The 18,381-nt window shown below is 38.5% G+C and overlaps 2 protein-coding genes across 7 annotated transcripts in view; both read right to left on the minus strand.

Moving 5' to 3' along the window:
• RABGAP1 (RAB GTPase activating protein 1) overlaps positions 1–18,381 on the minus strand; it is a 162,855-nt gene that overhangs the window by 55,830 nt on the left and 88,644 nt on the right. The window lies entirely within an intron of this gene.
• GPR21 (G protein-coupled receptor 21) lies at positions 15,417–18,334 on the minus strand. The gene is made up of 2 exons (XM_065927136.1): positions 18,061–18,334; positions 15,417–17,624 (listed from the first exon to the last, which is right to left on the minus strand). Exon 2 carries the CDS (start codon positions 17,224–17,226, stop codon positions 16,177–16,179), a length of 1,050 nt encoding a protein of 349 aa, XP_065783208.1. The 5' UTR covers positions 17,227–17,624; positions 18,061–18,334; the 3' UTR covers positions 15,417–16,176.

The following is an 18,381-nucleotide window of genomic DNA, read 5'->3' on the forward strand; positions in this document are numbered from 1 at the left end:
TCAGTCCCAGTTCTGCAACTAACTTAACTTTATCACTGGCTCTGGGTCTCCCTTTCCCCATTTGAGAAAGGAAGAATCTAGATTATGAACTCTAAGGGATCCTGTAGCTCTGTCACTTTAGGATTCTATATTGATGTTATTCACCTACTCAAAAACCTTAAGTCCATCTCCAATTTCTAATGAAAATCACATCCCTTAGCCTTTAATTCCAGACCAGGTAGCCCCAAATTTATCTTTCTGACCTTATTCCGTTATATCTCAAATTGAAACCATACTGCCCTATTCATAAGGAAGCTAACAGCAGCTGCTAACATATACTGAATGCTTACTTCAGACCAAGCACTATGCTGAGCTTTACATGCATTAGCTCAGTAATATTTACAATACTTGTATAAGACAGTACTATTCACAACAGAAACTAAGAGGGATTATGAATCTTGTCCAAGGTCTCACAGTTAGTGTCAGGGATAGGATTCAAACCTGGGTCTGCCTGCCTCTCAAGCACATACTTTTAATCATTACATATTACATGGCTGCTATTAAGTATATAAATGCTCCTTGGAAGAAGAATGACAAACCTAGACAGTGTATTAAAAAACAGAGACATCATATTGCTGACAAATGTCCGTATATTCAAAGCTATGGTTTTTCCACAGCTTCTCCAGTCATGTACGGATGTGAGAGTTGGACCATAAAGAAGGCTGAGCGCCGAAGAATTGATGCTTTCAAACTGTGGTGCTGGAGAAGACGCTTGAGAGTTCCTTGGACAGCAAGGAGATCAAACCACTCAATCCTAAAGGAAATCAACCCTGAATATTCATTGTTAGAGTTGGTGCTGAAATTCCCAATACTTTGGCCACCTGATGCGAAGAGCTGACTCATTGGAAAAGACCCTGATGTTGGGAAACACTGAAGGCAGAAAGAGGAGAAGTGGGTGACAGAGGATGAGATGGTTGGATGGCAGTACTGACTCAATGGACATGAGTTTGAGCAAACTCTGAGAGACAGTGAAGGACAGAGAAGCGGTTCATGGGGTCGCAAAGAGTCAGACACGACTTAGTAACTGAACAACAACATCATTTAAGCCTTTGAAGCTTAAAACACTTTGTCACAGTTTTATTTTTTCCTAATAAAACTCATTTTAAAAGTTCAATTAAAATGATACCTCTTTACCACTTCAGTCCCAAATTTCTTTTCAATCTCTAAACTATTAAAGTTCTTACTGTAATCCCCAGTGACTTGTTCCTTGATAAAGTACATCTAAATATATGTATCTTAATGTTGGAAAACTTTAGGACTAATTCTCCTGTGGAACATATTATAAATGCAGAACAAAATACATAAAATGGCAGTAATATAAGGGAGTAAACCATCAAGGCAGGACTTTATGGGGTTATGATCCCTGAGAGAAATAGGCTCACCAACCGCTCCACATTCACCCAGGGTCTTTCCTCTGAGGGTATAAGCTCATTTCCAGCAGGCCCTGGAAGTTACTGGGAGACTGACTCTTTGCAACAAGAAAATAACAGCGACAAACTTTCATGAGTTTCTATGATGCCGTCATGCACAATTTTATGTCTATATACTTAAGATGTGACAGCATCATTTTTTCACAATAATTCTAACAAGGGGATAAAAATCCCATTTTACAGAGTAGAGAACCAAAAGCCAGAGATTCCCAAATCCATGCTCTTTTCACTACCTTCTTCTTTATCTCAGAAAAAGTGATGCAAATACTTTATACTGTATTTATAAAGTAAATGCAGTAACAATGTGAAGAGTTTTACATCAATGCAACATGCATCTGATCTTGAATTGACTCCCATATTAGAGTCTTCTTCACTTAAAGGTTAAGTATCCTTCTGAAGTTCTGACAGATTATATTACCTAACACACTGAGAACTAGGATTTAAATTTTGTCTTATTTCCAGTGCTCTGTAGGCTAAGGCTACACATATATCCTTAATATAATGACCGCTAACTATACATGACATTAACATAATCTAAGTAGGAATGTTTTTAATTCCTACAAATATCATGCCGCAAGGGAGAATATTTTAAAATGAAAATGCCTTTTAAGTAAAATTTTGCTCCTCAGGGACCAATGAAGACGGAGATACACAAATGGATTTTTTTTTTTTTTTTTTTTTTTGGTCTAGCTATAAATAAACTGCTTTGGCAGTGGGGGTTTCCCCAGTCTTACCGGAAGAATTTTCAGAAATATATCATGCTATTTAATGTTGTAACTTTAATGTTACAAATAATGTCTTACTAATGTCTTACTAATTCAACAAATATTTACTGAAAACTAAGAGACACAAATTGAAGTTTTACTTTGAAAAGACACTTTTGTATTTCAATCAAAGCCAAAACAATCTTTTTCTAACAAGCCAATAAAACTTTTATCAAGTGACTACACTCATGGTAACTTAATATTATGTCCTTTTTACTTCCCTAAAGGCTTTCTCATATCATATATTGTTTGATAGTTGTAGATCACTTTTGTCTATTGATTCTTTGGGTTCCTTCAATCCTGTCCAGCTAAATTTTTTATGCCAATCTCTTTCAAGGGGTATGGAGAGAGAAGACTATAGAAATCTTACTCTACCCAGAGCTCAGCCCATCCCATATGTTGCCTTCTGAGAAAATCTATCTAATATGCATTTTCTTACCTATGAACACCAGAGTTATTTGCATTCCTCTTGTAATCTCATAATGCCAGGTCTTACATTACAGATACTTGTATACCAGTACACATATACTCATTACATATATACAAACATATTTTTTCCCATATATTCCTTCCCATGATATCAAAGTAGAAGCTTTCTAATATCTGCTATCTTTTCTTGGTAAAAAAAAAATGATAAATTTAGAAAGATTCAAACATACTTATGAGGCACAGTAACAGATTAGAAATCAAAAAGGTCTTAGAGCCTCAAAACTCAATTTTCACAATCATCAAAGAGGGATAACATCCCTCTTGCCTGCCTTCTAGGAGGAAGAAATCAGATGATAACTAGGAACTGCTCAGTACAGGACCACAGGTAATACAGTGCTATCACACCCTCATTTTCTACTTTAGTGATATGTTCTAAACCTACACTTCCTGATTTCATTCTGTTAAAACTTACCTACCTCTCCCTAAATGTGCTCTATGCTTTTCATAAAAAAGTAATACACAAATGTAGTTGTGAAGGTCAAACAGCACAAAGCCTACAAAGAAAAAGAACAGACCTCTCACACTTCACACTATTCCCTGCTGCCAAAAGGCAACAATTTCCACATTTTAAATTTTTTAGCTGTTGTTTTTTTTTTTTTCTGAAGAAAATGTGTAATTGCAACTTTTTGGCTTTTTGGAAAAATAGTGTTTCTAGTATGGGAGGTGATACTGTGGTTCTGTTACAGTCCCAACCCAACCTACCCTCCCACACATACTTCCCTATCCTCATCATGACACTCAACATAACTTTGCTACAATTTTTGGCTAAATCAATATTGTTCAGAACTGAATCACAGAGTATATATCATGATCAAATTTCCTTCTTTAATTTTCTACTTTTTCTAAAGTTACTAAATATGAGATTTTTTTTCTTTACTTCAGTGTTCTATGTATCTGTATTTGTAAGGCAGGTAAATATTTTGAGACCCCAAATATCTCAAAATGGGTTTTACCCTCACACTTGAATGAAAGTTTGACTGGGCATAAAATTCTAGGTTAAAAATCACTTCTTAAAATTTTGAACTTATTCCCAATTTTTTTCTTGCTTCAATGTGATAGGAAGTCCAACATGGTAGGATGTTTCTACAGCCCCGTCCCTACTCAAGACCAAGATACCTTTAGGGTTTTCTTTATCCTGAGTTTTCTGATATTTTATGATTTGCCATTACAAAGTCTTTTTTTTTATTACATTAAGCTGGTTGGTCCTTTACATTATTGTTGTTGTTCAGTTGCTAAGTCATGTTAGACTCTTTTCACCCCATGCACTGCAGCACAACAGGCCTCCCTGTGCCTCACCAACACCCAGAATTTGCCCAAGTTGACATCCATTGAATCACTGATGCTATCCAAACATCTCATCCTGTTGCCCTCTTCTCCTTTTGCCTTCAATCTTTCCCAGCATCAGGGTCTTTTCTAATGAGCTGGTTGTTCACATCAGGTGGCCAAAGTATTAAGAGCTTCAGCATCAGGGCTTTCAAAGAGTATTCAGAGGCTGACTTCCCTTTGGATTGACTGGTTTGATCTTGCTGTCCAAGGGACTCTCAAAGAGTCTTCTCTAGCACCATGGTTTGAAAGCATCAATTCTTTGGTGCTCAGCCTTCTCTCTGCTCCAACTCTCACATCCATAAGCGACTACTTCCTTTTCATTATGTAAACTCATACCCTTCAGTTGATAAATTTCTCTTGTGATATTTGAGAATGTTTCCATTCTTCTCTGTTTCTGAAAGTTTTCTTAGTCAGATATTGGACCCCCTTGATCACGTCTCTAATTGTCTTGCTTTCATCTACTTTATCGTTGTTTCACTATTTGGTCTATCTCAATTTTATCTTCCAACTTTTCTAATTTTTAAAAATGTCTGATGATATTTTTAATCTCAAGAGCTTTCTTATTCTCCTTTTTTTTTTTAAAATGGCATCTTATTTTCTTTAATGCTTGGACTTCCCTGGTGGCTCAGATGGTAAAGCATCTGCCTACAATGCTCGAGACCCAGATTAAAACCCTGGGTCGGGAAGACCTTCTGGAGAAGGAAATGACAAACCACTCCAGTATTCTTGCCTGGAAAATCCCATGGACGGAAGAGCCTGGTAGGCTACAGTCCACGGGGTCGCAAAGAGTCAGAAACAACTGAGCGACTTCACTTTCACTTTTCTTTAATAGAAGCAAAATCATCCCTGAAAATATTTAGTTATAAATACTGGATTTTGGGGGGGGTGGGTTTCTTCTGTGACTTGCATTGCCTCTGCTTCCTCTGATTTGTTTTGGATTTTGCACATTTATGATACATATTCTCAAATCTATTCATAAGACTTTCTCTCATTGACTACTGATATTAAAATATAAGGAATAAAAATCAACTGGAAGCCTTAGATGCATGAGTGGGATTCACTGACTGATGGGCATCAACTTAAAGTGATGGGCCTGCCCAGTCCGTTTGAACTGAGAGCCCTCAAAAACTGGCCCCCAGACTGGACTCCTCTTATCTTCTGCTTTAGAAAGTTTAAGGTTGACTAAGAGCATTCTAGAAGTGTAATGGGAAGAGGATGTTTTTGTTGTTTAGTTGCTCAGTTGTGTAGGGACTCTTCTGTGAGCCCCGTGAACTCTAGCCCGCCAGACTCCTCTGTCCATGGATTTCCCAAGCAAGAATACTGGAGTGGGTTGCCATTTCCTTTTCCAGGGATCTTCCCAACCCAGGGATTGAACCCATGTCTCCTGCACTGGCAGATGTATTCTTACCACTGAGCCACCAGGGAAGCCCAGGAAGAGGATACTGATTATTTAACAAGCAGACATTCTCTTGACACTCAGGTTTTCGACAAGGTGTTTTAGGCACATTCTCAGCTATGCCTGGCATCTGGAACATCTGTGGCTCAATCTCTGAAGAGTAACTTTCCCGTCTTCTGCTGGGACGGTGAAAAACCAGTTGTCTGCTAGGGCCAGCTTGGGATGGAGATCAAGGTAGTGGGTGACGGTACCTAAGTGTGCTTTCAATAAACTTTCTAACAGTTGTTTCATTTTCAGCTTCATGCTACTCTCTGCCTGTAGAGGCATATCAAGAATCTAATTTCCACCTATGTATTGGGTTTTATGGGCAGATTAGTTTGATTCTTTTTGTCCCTCCTCCATGACTTTAGAATTCAGCTTTGTCAATTCTGCAGTCAGTTACCACTTGTCTGCTGGGTTTCTATAACCCCAAATTTTCTTGGGTTCATTCATCTGCCATTACCTCTACTCTTCTCTTTGTCCATATGTATTATACTTCTGCTATTTTTGTAGTGGACCAAACCAGTCAGTCCTAAAGGAAATCAGTCCTGAATATTCACTGGAAGGACTAATGCTGAAGCTGGAACTCCAATACTTTGGCCACCTGATACAAAGAACTGACTCCTTGGAAAAGACCCTGATGCTGGGAAAGACTGAAGGCAGGAGGGGAAGGGGACGACAGAGGATGAGATGGTTGGATGGCATCACCGACTGGATGGACATGAGTTTGAGCAAGCTCCAGGAGTTGGTGATGGACATGGAAGCCTGGCATGCTGCAGTCCACGGGGATGCAAAGAGTCGGACATGACTGAGCAACTAAACTGAACTGAACTGATTGTGGAGTTAACAGAAATAAACATGCATACTAAATCTGCTAATATTTAGTAGAATCCTGTCACATGTTTTCCAAGTATAGAAGTTAGTTGATATATTGATAAAAGTTTCTTAATCTCTCTAAACCTAAGTTTCCTCACCTGTTTTATATATGTATATATAAACAAAAAATAAAAAAGTCCTACCCGATAGGTTTCTGTGACAGTTACATGAGGTAACAATGTAGGTTCTGAAGTCAGAAAGACTTAGGTTTGAATCCCATATCTTCTATCATTAACTGCTTGACTCTGGCTACTCCAAACCTCACATTTCTCATCTTTGTAACGGGGTTAATAATATGAATCACTAGCTCAGAGACTGTTGGAAGGATTAAATAAGGCAAAGTTTATAAACTTCTTCTGAAGCATAGTAAGACTCTGTTAACAATTATACTGTTGCCCATAATGCTTTATACACCTAAAATTACACACTCAAGCACATATATACACTGCATATCAGCCTTTAAGTCTTCTTCAGGACTTGACTGAATAAAGCCAAACTCCAACTCCTCTGCAAAAACAACAAGGTATAACAGGAAAGGACAATGAATTAGGAAGTAGGCAGTCTGAGTGTTGTCGCAAATGGTTATGTGGCCACTGGACTGTTTTCCTATTGGTAAAAAGAGAATCAGAATAAATGATCTATAATGTCTTTTTCAGCTCAAATGATCTTCCCTGTCTCCTTTGGGGATAACATGACTTTCAAAAATTCAATGTTTCTAATAACCTGATACTGTTAATTTTTATAGGTATTTTCATAGATCTTGTTTTTCCAACTAGATAGTATATATTTACTCTATGAAAACCAAGATGAGTTGCTTCCCCAAGTTAACAAAATAATGAGGCCACTCTTTGAATATGAAATCAGAAAACAAAGTTTCATGGTAAAAGTGATATATACAACCACCTAAAAAAAAAATGAGTTAGAAGGTAAGACTTTAAATTTGCAAGGAAATATACTAAAGGTAAGTAACAAAAAAGTTAATTTAACTAAAGAATATGTCAATTAGAAGGTCAGTGCTAAAAGTACAACTTTCATCAGGATCCCAATGACCAGGTTTTCTGATCACAGAGGTAGAATATCAGGCTTAGTCTTTTATCAGGAAAAGTTCATGTTACAGAACCATGTTCTGAGATTTCATTCGCACCAAGCAACATTCTGAATATGGCCTGGCTTCCCATGAAGACCAATCAAGAGAGAAAGATTGCTCCCTACTGCCAGCACTGATTTCTTATTTTAAACTAATGAAGTAACATGATCTTAAACACTGGCAAATCCCATGGACCCTGGCGGGCTACAGCCCATGGAGTTGCAGAGAGTCGGACACGACTGGCCACAGACGTGCACATGCACCCACACACGGACCCACCCCAAGAAACAGACCCATGGTAAGCCAACTGTCCCACCAGTAGGCTTGGTAAATTTACCCAGAGAGTCACTCTATGAAGCCTTTTGAAAAACGGATCACAGAATTTTTCCATATGATACATGTAAAAACTATGAAGTTTCATAAGAAAGTAATCATGTGATCCTTCTCTAAATCCCTGAGGCCAGCTAGCAATACTGGCATCTAATAGAGCTAGCTACGTAAGTGCTTCTTGATTGCTTCTTAAACTTCCCCTAAAAGCCAGTTATGGCATGATACAATTTTCCATACCCTACAGCAGAATCATCCTCTTCATGGATCACAGCCTTGTCATGGTGAATGGCCTTATGTAACTTAATGAAAATGCCATGCCATGCAATGTCACCCAAAATGGATGGGTCACAGTGAAGAGTTCTGACAAAATGTGGTCTACTGGAGGAGGAAATGGCAACCTACTCTAGTATCCTTGCCACAAGAACCCCAGGAACAGCATGAAAAGGCAAAAAGATATGATACCTGAAGATTAACTGCCCAGGTCGAAAGGTGTCCAGTATGCTACTAGGGAAGACCAGAGGGCAACTACTGATAGTTCCAGAAAGAAATGAATTGACTGGGCCAAAGTGGAAAAGGTGCTCAGTTGTGGATGTTATCTGATGGTGAAAATAAAGTCTGATGCTGTAAAGAACAATATTGCATAGGAACCTGGAATGTAAGGTCCATGAATCAAGGCAAGCTGGATGTGGTCAAGCTGGAGATGGCAAGACTGAACACTGATATCTTAGGAATCATTAAATGAGCAGACCGGAATGGGTAAATTTAATTCACATGACCATTATATCTACTCCTGTGGGCAAGAATCCCTTAGAAGAAATGGAGTAGCCCTCATAGTCAACAATAGATTCCGAAACACAGTACTTGGGTGCAATCTTAAAAATGACAGAAGATCTCAGTTCATTTCCAATGCAAAACATTCAACATCACAGTAATCCAAGTCAATGCCCCAACCACTGATGATGAAGCAGCTGAAGCTGACTGGTTCTATGAAGATGTACAACACCTTCTAGAACTAACACCAAAATAAGATGTCCTTTTCATTATAGAGAATTGGAATGCAAATGTAGGAAGTCAAGAGATAGCCCATAATAACAAGCAAGTTTGGCCTTAGATTACAAAATGGAGCTGGGCAAAGGCTAACAGTTTTGTCAAAAAAACATGCTGGTCACAGCAAACACCTTTTTCCAACAACCCAAGAGACAACTCTACACATGGACATCAGTAGATGGTCGATACTGAAATCGGATTGTATAGAGCTTCTTCATACATACATTGCATAGAGCTTCTTCTATACAATACAATTCTATGTATAGAGCTTCTTCATCTACAAAGAACATAATCAGTCAGCAAAAACAAGACAGGGAGCTGACTTGAGCTCTTTACTGCAAAATTCAGGCTTAAAGTGAAGAAGGAGGGGAAAACCACTGGGCCATTCAGTTATGACCTAAATCAAATTCCTTATGATTATACAGTGGAGGTGATAAATAGACTTAAGGGGTGAGATCTGGTAGATAGACTGCCTGAAGAATTACGGACAAAGGTTCCTAACACTATAGGAGGCAGTGACCAAAATTATTCCAAAGAAAACGAAATACAAGAAGGCAAAGTGGTTGTCTGAGGAGGCTTTACAAACACCTGAGGAAAGAAGAGAAGTGAAATGCAAGGAAGAAACGGAAAGATTTGTCCAACTGAATGTAGAATTCCAGAGAACAGCAAGAAGAGATAAGAAGGCCTTCTTAAATGAATGATGCAAATAGAGGACAACAATAGAATGGGAAAGACTAAGAGATCCTATCAAGAAAATTGAAGATGTCATGCAAGGATGGGCACAATAAAGGACAGAAATGGCTAAGAACCTACCAGAAGCAGAAGAGATTAAGAAGAGGTGGCAAGAATATACAGAAGAACTGCACAAAAAAGGTCTTAATTACTCAGATAACCACAATGGTGTGATCACTCACCTAGAGCCAGACATGCTGGAGTATGAAGTCAAGTGGGCCTTAGGAAGCATTACTCTGAACAAAGCTAGAAGAGGTGATGGAATTTCAGCTGAGCTATTTAAAATCCTAAAAGATGATGCTGTGAAAGGGCTGCACTCAATATGTCAGCAAACTGGAAAACTCAACAGTGGCCACAGGACTTGAAAAGGTCAGTTTTCATTTCAATCTCAAAAAAGAACAATATCAAAGAAGCTTCAAACTACCACACAAATTGCGTTCATCTCGCATGCTACCAAGGTTATGCTCAAAATCCCTCCAGCAAGGCTTCAGCAGTACGTGAACTAAGAACTTTCAGATGTACAAGTTGGGTTTAAAAAAGGCAGAGGAACCAAAGATCAAAATGCCAACATTCGTTGGATCATGGAGAAAGCAAGGGAATTCCAGAAAAACATCTACTTCTGCTTCACTGACTGCATGGAAGCCTTTGACGGTATGGATCGTAACAAACTGGAAAATTCTTAAAAAGACAGGAGTAACAGACCACCTTACCTGTCTCCTGAGAAACCTGTATAGGAATCAAGAAGCAACAGTTCAAACCAGATATGGAACAATGGGCTGCTTCGACACTGGGACAGGAGAACGCCAAAGCTGTATACTGTCACCTTGCTGGTTTAACATCACGTGAAATGCCAGGCTGATGAATCACAAGTTGGGATCAGGATTGTTGGGAGAAATATCAACCTCAGATATGCAGATACCACCACTTTAATGGCAGAAAGTGAAGAGGAACTAAAGAGCCTCTTGATGAGGGTGAAAGAAGAGAGTGAAAAAGTTGACTTGAAACTCAACATTAAAAAAACTAAGACCATGACATCCGGTCCCATTACTTTGTGGCAAACAGAAGAAGAAAAATTGGAAGCAGTGACAGATTTTCTTTACCTGGGCTCCAAAATCACTGCGGAGAGTGACTGCAGTCATGAAATTAACAGATGCTTGCTCCTTGGAAGAGAAGCTGTGATAAACCTAGACAGCATATTAAAAAGTAGAGACATCACTTTGTCGACAAAGATTCATATAGTCAAAGCTATGATTTTTCCAATAATCATGTACAGACGTGAGAGTTGTACCATAAAAAAGGCTCAGCGCCAAAAAGCTGAGGCTGGTGCTGGAGAAGACTCTTCGTAGTCCTTTGGACTGCAAAGAGATCAAACCAGTCAATCCTAAAGGAAATCAACCTTGAATATTAATTGGAAAGACTGATGCTGATGCTAAAGCTCCAATACTTTTTGGCCACCTGATGCAAAGAGCTGACTCACTGGGAAAGACCCTGATGCTTGGAAAGATTAAAGGCAAAAGGAGAAGGAGGTGGCAGAGGATGAGATGCTTAGACAGCATCACCGACTCAATGGACATGAAGTTGGGTAAACTCTGGGAGACAGTGGAGGGCAGAGGAGCCTTTTGTGCTGCAGTCCATGGGGTCACAGAGAGTCAGATATGACTTAGTGATTGAACAACAACAACGACAGCAGGACCATAAGCACTTCAGTCTGAGTACATGACCAACAGTGTGGTAAGAAAAGAAAGGAAGGAAAGATGGAAAGTGGTAAAGACCAAGAGAGAAAAGAAAAAAAAAAAGCAAAACCAAAGAATCAGAACAATTTCTTTCACCAAGCTGTCCTATTCTACCATGCTTCCTCTTCCATTGTGGCTGATTTTTACAGCGTACCTTATGTTGATCTAAAGCCAAAATCTTGTACATACTGTGAGAAACTGGCAGTCTGACAGCACTGACTTAAATTCCCTGGGGCTTCCCTAGTGGCTCAGAGGTAAAGAATCTGCCTGCCAATGCAGGAGATGTGGGTATGATCCCTGGGTCAGAAAGATCCTCTGGAGAAGGAAATGGCAACCCACTCCAGTATTCCTGCCTGGGAAATCCCATGGACACAGAAGCCTGGTGGTGGGCTACAGTCTATGGAGTCCTAAGAGAGTCAGACACATCTAGAAACTAAACAACAGTAACAAAAGGTCCGTTGGCCAAGGTTACTGAATTTTCAGGAGTAAAGTTACCTAGCATATAAATCACACACATTCCCACACTACTTCTTGGTACAAAGAGAGATGTTTACTATTTGGAGTCTAGAATGGCCTTGACCATATGAAAAACCGCTAATGGGCTTCAGAATACCCTTTGACCATCACTGCTCTATAATGTCAAGAAGTTATAATAGTGACTAGAAGTGATCACTAGAGTGGGTCATTCATTAGTTCTGTAAAACTTAACAAAACTTCGATACTAAGCCAGGTTCCATGTTAGATTTGGGGGATAAAGGTATGAAGACACACTGAGCCTAGCTTTAGAGATTTTAGAAACCAGGAAAGGTAGTAAATGGAATAGTTTTATGTTGAATTTAAAGCTACTGTCATTTTAGAAAGGTGAGAATTTATCATGCCTCTCTACTTAAATGTGGGATTGGCTTTCAAAGATCTTACGTGGGGTAATACCACACCAACATGTAAAACTTCCTTAAATATAAAACTATGGCAGATAAATAATAGTATTCATTTTTATTTGCAAAGCACTTTACATATTACAAAGTTCTTTTACATCCATTATCTAATTCAGTCCTCAAAGTAACCCTGTGAAGGATGAAAGGATTATTATAAATAGAAAAAACTAATTGCTTAGAGAAGCCACTAGCCCTTACAAAATGTGTCAATTAGTAACAGAATCACAGATTCTCTGTTCAGAGTTCATTTTACATATCATGATTCCCTTATTACCTAAATTTTGAAGAAAAGCCAAATGACTCATTTATAGCCATAGGAAATGTCTAGAACATTCCTTGGGTCTGCAAAATATATTAATAATATGTATATTTAATATAAAACTCTAACCTGAAATGGAAAAAGTACACAAAAATCAACACAAATGACTTACAAACCCTTTAAAATTTTTTCATAATTCGATGATTCTCCCCATCCTTAAACTTCCCCAAATCTCTTCATATAGCAATAAATTCTGGTTTGTCAATAATTTATTTCACAAGTCTTTTATGATACAAAAACACAGAGTCAGTAAAATTCCTACAACATCATCAAAAGCCAATGTTTTAATCAAACCTGAAAAGCTGAGGAAACTCCCAGAAATCACTATACCACCTGGGAACTCAAAACCCTGTTGCTTCATTTTCAAGTTCAAAGAGGTGAAGAGTAAATGCATTTAACAGTACAAAAAATTCAAGTTTTCCCAATCCTTAAAATACTGAGACCATTATTCAAGTAAAAAGGAAAAGTCATTTAAAAGGCTCAAAAAAGTATTTATCCAGCAATAAACCTTAAAGAAAATCCTTTTCAAAATGGGATTTAGGGTAAGAACTAACAGGTCCATGAAAAATGCAAATAGCCATTCTGCTGTAAGACAATTTTTTCATTAAAGTGGAATAATTGTCCTTTTGTAATTGCTTTTCCACTCTAAGAGCAAAAAACACACCTTCAGTGAAATCATTGTATTAAAAACACAATTAACTACAGATACAACTAGTATAGTCTTATTTTTAAATTTCCTATGAAATAATTTCAACACAATCACAAAAAGCTTACACTTCCTCTGATATCAGTCATATACCATATAAAGATAAATAGGCTGTCTTGCCAAAGCCTAGGGTGACTGACTCTAATACTTTTTCTCATTCTCAACCAGTTAAGACTGGTATTTAAACAAAACTTCATTAAATGTTGCAATAAATAGGCCAGGATGAAAAGGTTACTTATAAATACATACAAACTCTGCAAATATATCACACAGAAACTGCCTCAGCCACAGAAGACTGTATGATTGTATCCAGACACATCTCTTCTCCCCAGCATGCACATACCTCAAGAAAACAAAAATTTGAAAGCAGTACAGATAACGAATATGAGAACAGAATTGATACCTGAAAGAAACCTTAGCGTTTACAAGGTCCAATGGTGACAAGATAAACTGGAAAGACATCTGATATTAAGCAAGCCTCATAGAGGGTGGGTGGGGTGGTGGCGCTTTGTTTTCCTTTAAAATTACTATATCTACTTAACTTCTACTTTAGTTTTAGGCTGAGACATTGATAGAAGTTCTAATCTGTGGTGGGCGGGGTGGGGGGGGAAACCTCTGACAACATCTAAATTTGGTATTAGGGCAAAAATGTAAAAATCCATTAACAAAAGCTCTTATTAAAAGAATTGTTGCCTTTCCAGTCATTTAAATATCAGTGTGATTAGCCATTTCCAGAAAATTAAACAGATTTCCTCATCTCCATAAAATTTCCACAAAATCTTTTCCAAAAACCTTTGTTTTCTCTAAGACAGAACCCTACTGCAAGAAAAAATTAAAAAGGGCTCAGTCCTCCCCAAAGTAAAAACTGATACTGACTAATTAGTAGATTTAACATCAGTTTTCTATAAAAATTAATCTTTATGATTACCATATTGGCAGAACTAAAAACTGACAAGCAAACTGTGCCAATTTGAACAGTTTACATTCTTTAATATATACATGAAAAAGAGAAATTAAAAAAAAATCTGTACCACTTAAATAAAGGGAAATTATATATAGCTATTTTTCAGAATCTAACAGAAAAGGTTTTCTACTTCAAATGGCAACTTAACAAAGCCACTGTTAACTCGCAATTTCAGTGTGAGTTCTAAATTTTGAAATAACTTATAACCAAATTTTCAAGCTTTTGGGAAGAACTCAGAATCTGAAATTTAAATGTTTATGCTAATACTTGTTCTCTTAAAAATGCTTAAGTAGAATGATTTTGAGGTTAAAATCAAATCTCTAAAATCTAACATCGTAAGAATGCTATCCTTTATTTCAAATGGGAGTAAGATGGAAAACCAAACCATATCTGCCTGTTTTATAAATATCCATGTCCTTCGCTGGACTCAAAAATCCACTTTAACCCATTTCCCTTCGTTTTCTTCTATCTTCCATCTCACTGAACACCCTTGTCACATTCCTATTACAACATCTAGCCAAAGGCAGAGATCATGCAAGTCCCCTAAAGACTTCCAAAACATTAAAACCAGCAGAAAGCAGAGGAAATACTTTATGCCTGGAGCTGCTGGGAAATCCTTCTTTCCCTTTAGAAAAATAAACCTCTTGCTCTAAACATAACCACTTTGAGAAACCAAACAGCACTATACAAACAAATACACAGCACTCTCAATTACTAATTCTATAGATTTCGCTAGTATTTTGGCTAAAAAAAAAGCCTGTTTGAGCAAATCAACTGTAACCCAATGATGTTTCTTTTTTTCCCCCAGAAAGAGAATAGCAATGGAGACTTAATCAGAATTTCTTCTCTCATTCCTTAACACTAAATATGGATTTCTTAACACTGACTGAAAGAATGCTTTTAAAAAGAATTAGTTGCTACTTTATTTAACTACAAAGAGAACACCTCAATCAATGCCTTCTATTTTAAAAAAAGAACTAGCTAAATGTATAGTGTATTTTCTGACTCAAGTTGCTTAGGATGCTTTTCTTCCTGATATTCTAATATTTCAAAAGGTCTCTAGATAAAAAAAGCAGAGAAACTAAAGATACATTTTAATGTATTTTCACCATTATAAAAGTGGCAGCCATAAGCCTATCATTTAATTATTTTTCAGGTTATTAAAATGCATTTGGCTATAAAAGAGAAATCTAACTCAATTCAAATATTCTTAATGCATACACAAAGGCATGGGCAAAAATACTAGAACACAATCACTTTCAGTACATACATCTCTTTAGGTCTCAGTGAAGGATGGCACAAAATATATCTTAGTTTTTTATATAAATTATATAATTTGACTGTACTTTTGCTTCACGATTCAATGCACAAATTTAAAATTAATGTTTAAGTTTCACATTATTCACTGCATTGAGAATTTTCTCAAGAGAATAAGACAAAACATTCGACTTTCTGAAGGACAGTGTGGAAACCTGCAGCATAGTTATACCTTGACATACATGAAGGATTCATCACTTAATTACTATACAGTTAATTCATCACTGTATTTTAATATTCCCTATTAAATCAATTGTACATGAAGCCTAAACAGCTGGAAAGAACCCAGAAAAGCACAAGAAAACAAAGACTTTTAAAAATGCTGACGCTTTTCACAACCAGGTTCAGACATGCCAGCTGGAGAGGTGTTAGATATGGCTTTATTCATTTTTAAATCTGAGAAATACAGTCACTTCCATGACATTATGAACAGCAATTTATCCTCACGGTCCTGATTCTTCTCATTCAAAAGCATTTAAAAAAATCACTTCTGCAAACTTAACAAGGTATTTTGGATGGATCACTTGTTAGCTATTGCTTAGAATCAAATTATTTTGTCCCACATTTCCCAGAGAACTAGAAATACAAAAAGATAAAAAGGAAACACACACACACAAAACACAGAGTGACTCAATATTTGAACCACTTCAGACATGAAATCCATTAAGAGGGCCTTTGCTGCGAACTGTGTAAGGGTCCTTAGCTACCATCTGACTTGCACAAGAAGTACACATGGCCCCTGACAGGCGCTTTAGTCCTCTTTGGAAAACACTGTTGGAAAGACCGTAAATGACACAGTTGCAGAAGCTGTTACTAATAGCAAGCCAGGTGGTCAGGAAGGATGCGGAGCGGCTGCTGTGGCCGGTAGAGCTCTCCAGTAAAAAGTAGATGATGTATGGCAACCAGAGGATGTAAAACACACTAGTAATGCGGAACAGGACCATGGCATAACGCTTATCAGAACAAGCCTGCACCTCCCCAGTCTCCCCACTTTGGCTGCTGAAGCGGGCTTGCCTTTCGTTGATTTCCTTTGTGTGCTGTTGGCAGATGCGGAAGATGTTGAAATAGGTGAAGCACACAATAAGGGCTGCTGGGGCATACAACATCATCACGATGAACAGGGTGAAGTAGGGGTCGGTGTGCCAGGACTCCGCACACCACTGAAACACATCTCCATGATATCCAGGTTTGCCCCAGTGGAAAAAGGAAGGCAGGAAGACCAGGGTGGAATATAGCCAAATCAGGAAAATACACAGACGTAGTCTCCAGGGTGTAACCAGGGTATTATAGGTTAAAGGTTTAGTGATAGCAATATATCTATCAATGCTGATACAGGCCAGAGAGGCCATGGAGACACTCTTCAGAACTGATACTACAAAACCAAATACTTGGCAAGTCAAGGACTCCTCTACTGGAAGCGGGTAGTGGAGGAGTGATAAAGAAGGGACCAGGCAGCTTACGCCAACCAAGAGGTCAGCATATGCCATAGTCTGGATAAAGTAACTTGTAGTATGGTGGTTCAACAAAGGTGCACAGTGAAATACAAAAATCACAATGATGTTGCCAGAAATAATCAACACACTTAGAAACACAATAATCAATACTTCCAAAAGGCAAAAATTGACAGTTTCCAAGTAGCCAAATGCCAAGAGGCAAAAAGAGTGGCTGCTCTGATTACCATCCAAGGTAGAGTTCATCTTGAGCTCAGGAGTGATCTTTCACTTCATGCTGCCGCTTGGCTGCTGCCAACAGTTCAAAGGAGCAGCTGCTGTCATTGCGGTCAGCTCTGTGTGTCTGCAATAATGCCCGAGGAGCCTTAGTCCCCAAGCTCGCGATGCTGCCGCTCTGGTGCATTGCCTGCAGTGTAATTCCCCTTTAAATCCTTCTTGGAATAGGGAGTACCAGCAGCAGTTGTCTGGCCAGTCCCAGATGCGGCCATAGTACCAGGTTTACCATACACATAGCACCAGGGGAGTAAGGCAAACTCCCTTCAAGGTACAAGGTCTTCAGCCAGTGAGGGTGGGGGGCAGGGGCAGAAGAGAAGGGAGGAAGGCTAGGACTTCAGCAGGAGTTGTAATGAGTCTCCTCTGAACAGCTGACAGAAGAAAAGGAGAAAGCGTTTTACATTTTGTATCCAATGCCCCTAATCAAGAACCTGGCTAGCTCAGGCTGGTATCCCACCTCCCACTCCATCCCACCCCACCCAGCTCAACTGTTCACGCCTACCCTCAGCAGCACCCCCACATAAATGCTTCTTACTTTTCAGAGGAGCCACAGCAATAGCAGGCTTTCATGACCAACATAAAGCAAAATCAATCGCCAGTCAGATCAATCTAACCCCATTTCCTTTCTTTTGAGCTTTTCAGGGGAGAAAAGGAATCTACTTATACCACTTAATTACCACTAATAAAATTAGCCAAGATAACTTAATTTTTTTTTTTTTTTTTTTTTACTGATTCCAATGTAATATTTTGCCTCTTAGAAAACATTTCAATAGCATTGATCTATCTAGCTCAATTTCTGAGTATTACCTGTAATTCTGCATGCTGCAATCCAAACAAAAGCCACAGAACATCCTTAGCAGAAAGCCTTGCAAAGCAGGAATGTGCCTCAGCCTCGTTTACTGCAGAACTGAGACACAGAGGGAGGGGATAAAAGAGGAGGAGGAGAAATAGGGAGAAGAGGGGGCTTGGGAAAAGGAAGAGGCGGGGGAGGGGAAAGAAGAAAACGCCCGTGTGCGCGCACTCGCTCTGGCATCTTTAGCTGCTCATTAGAATTCACTGCCAGAGAAGTGCTCCCCGATTGCCAGACTGCACAGTGGGGGGATAACTTAATATGCCTGCAGTGCAGCG

This window comes from Muntiacus reevesi, chromosome 3 (genome assembly GCF_963930625.1).
Source record: "Muntiacus reevesi chromosome 3, mMunRee1.1, whole genome shotgun sequence".
Classification (NCBI taxonomy): domain Eukaryota; kingdom Metazoa; phylum Chordata; class Mammalia; order Artiodactyla; family Cervidae; genus Muntiacus; species Muntiacus reevesi.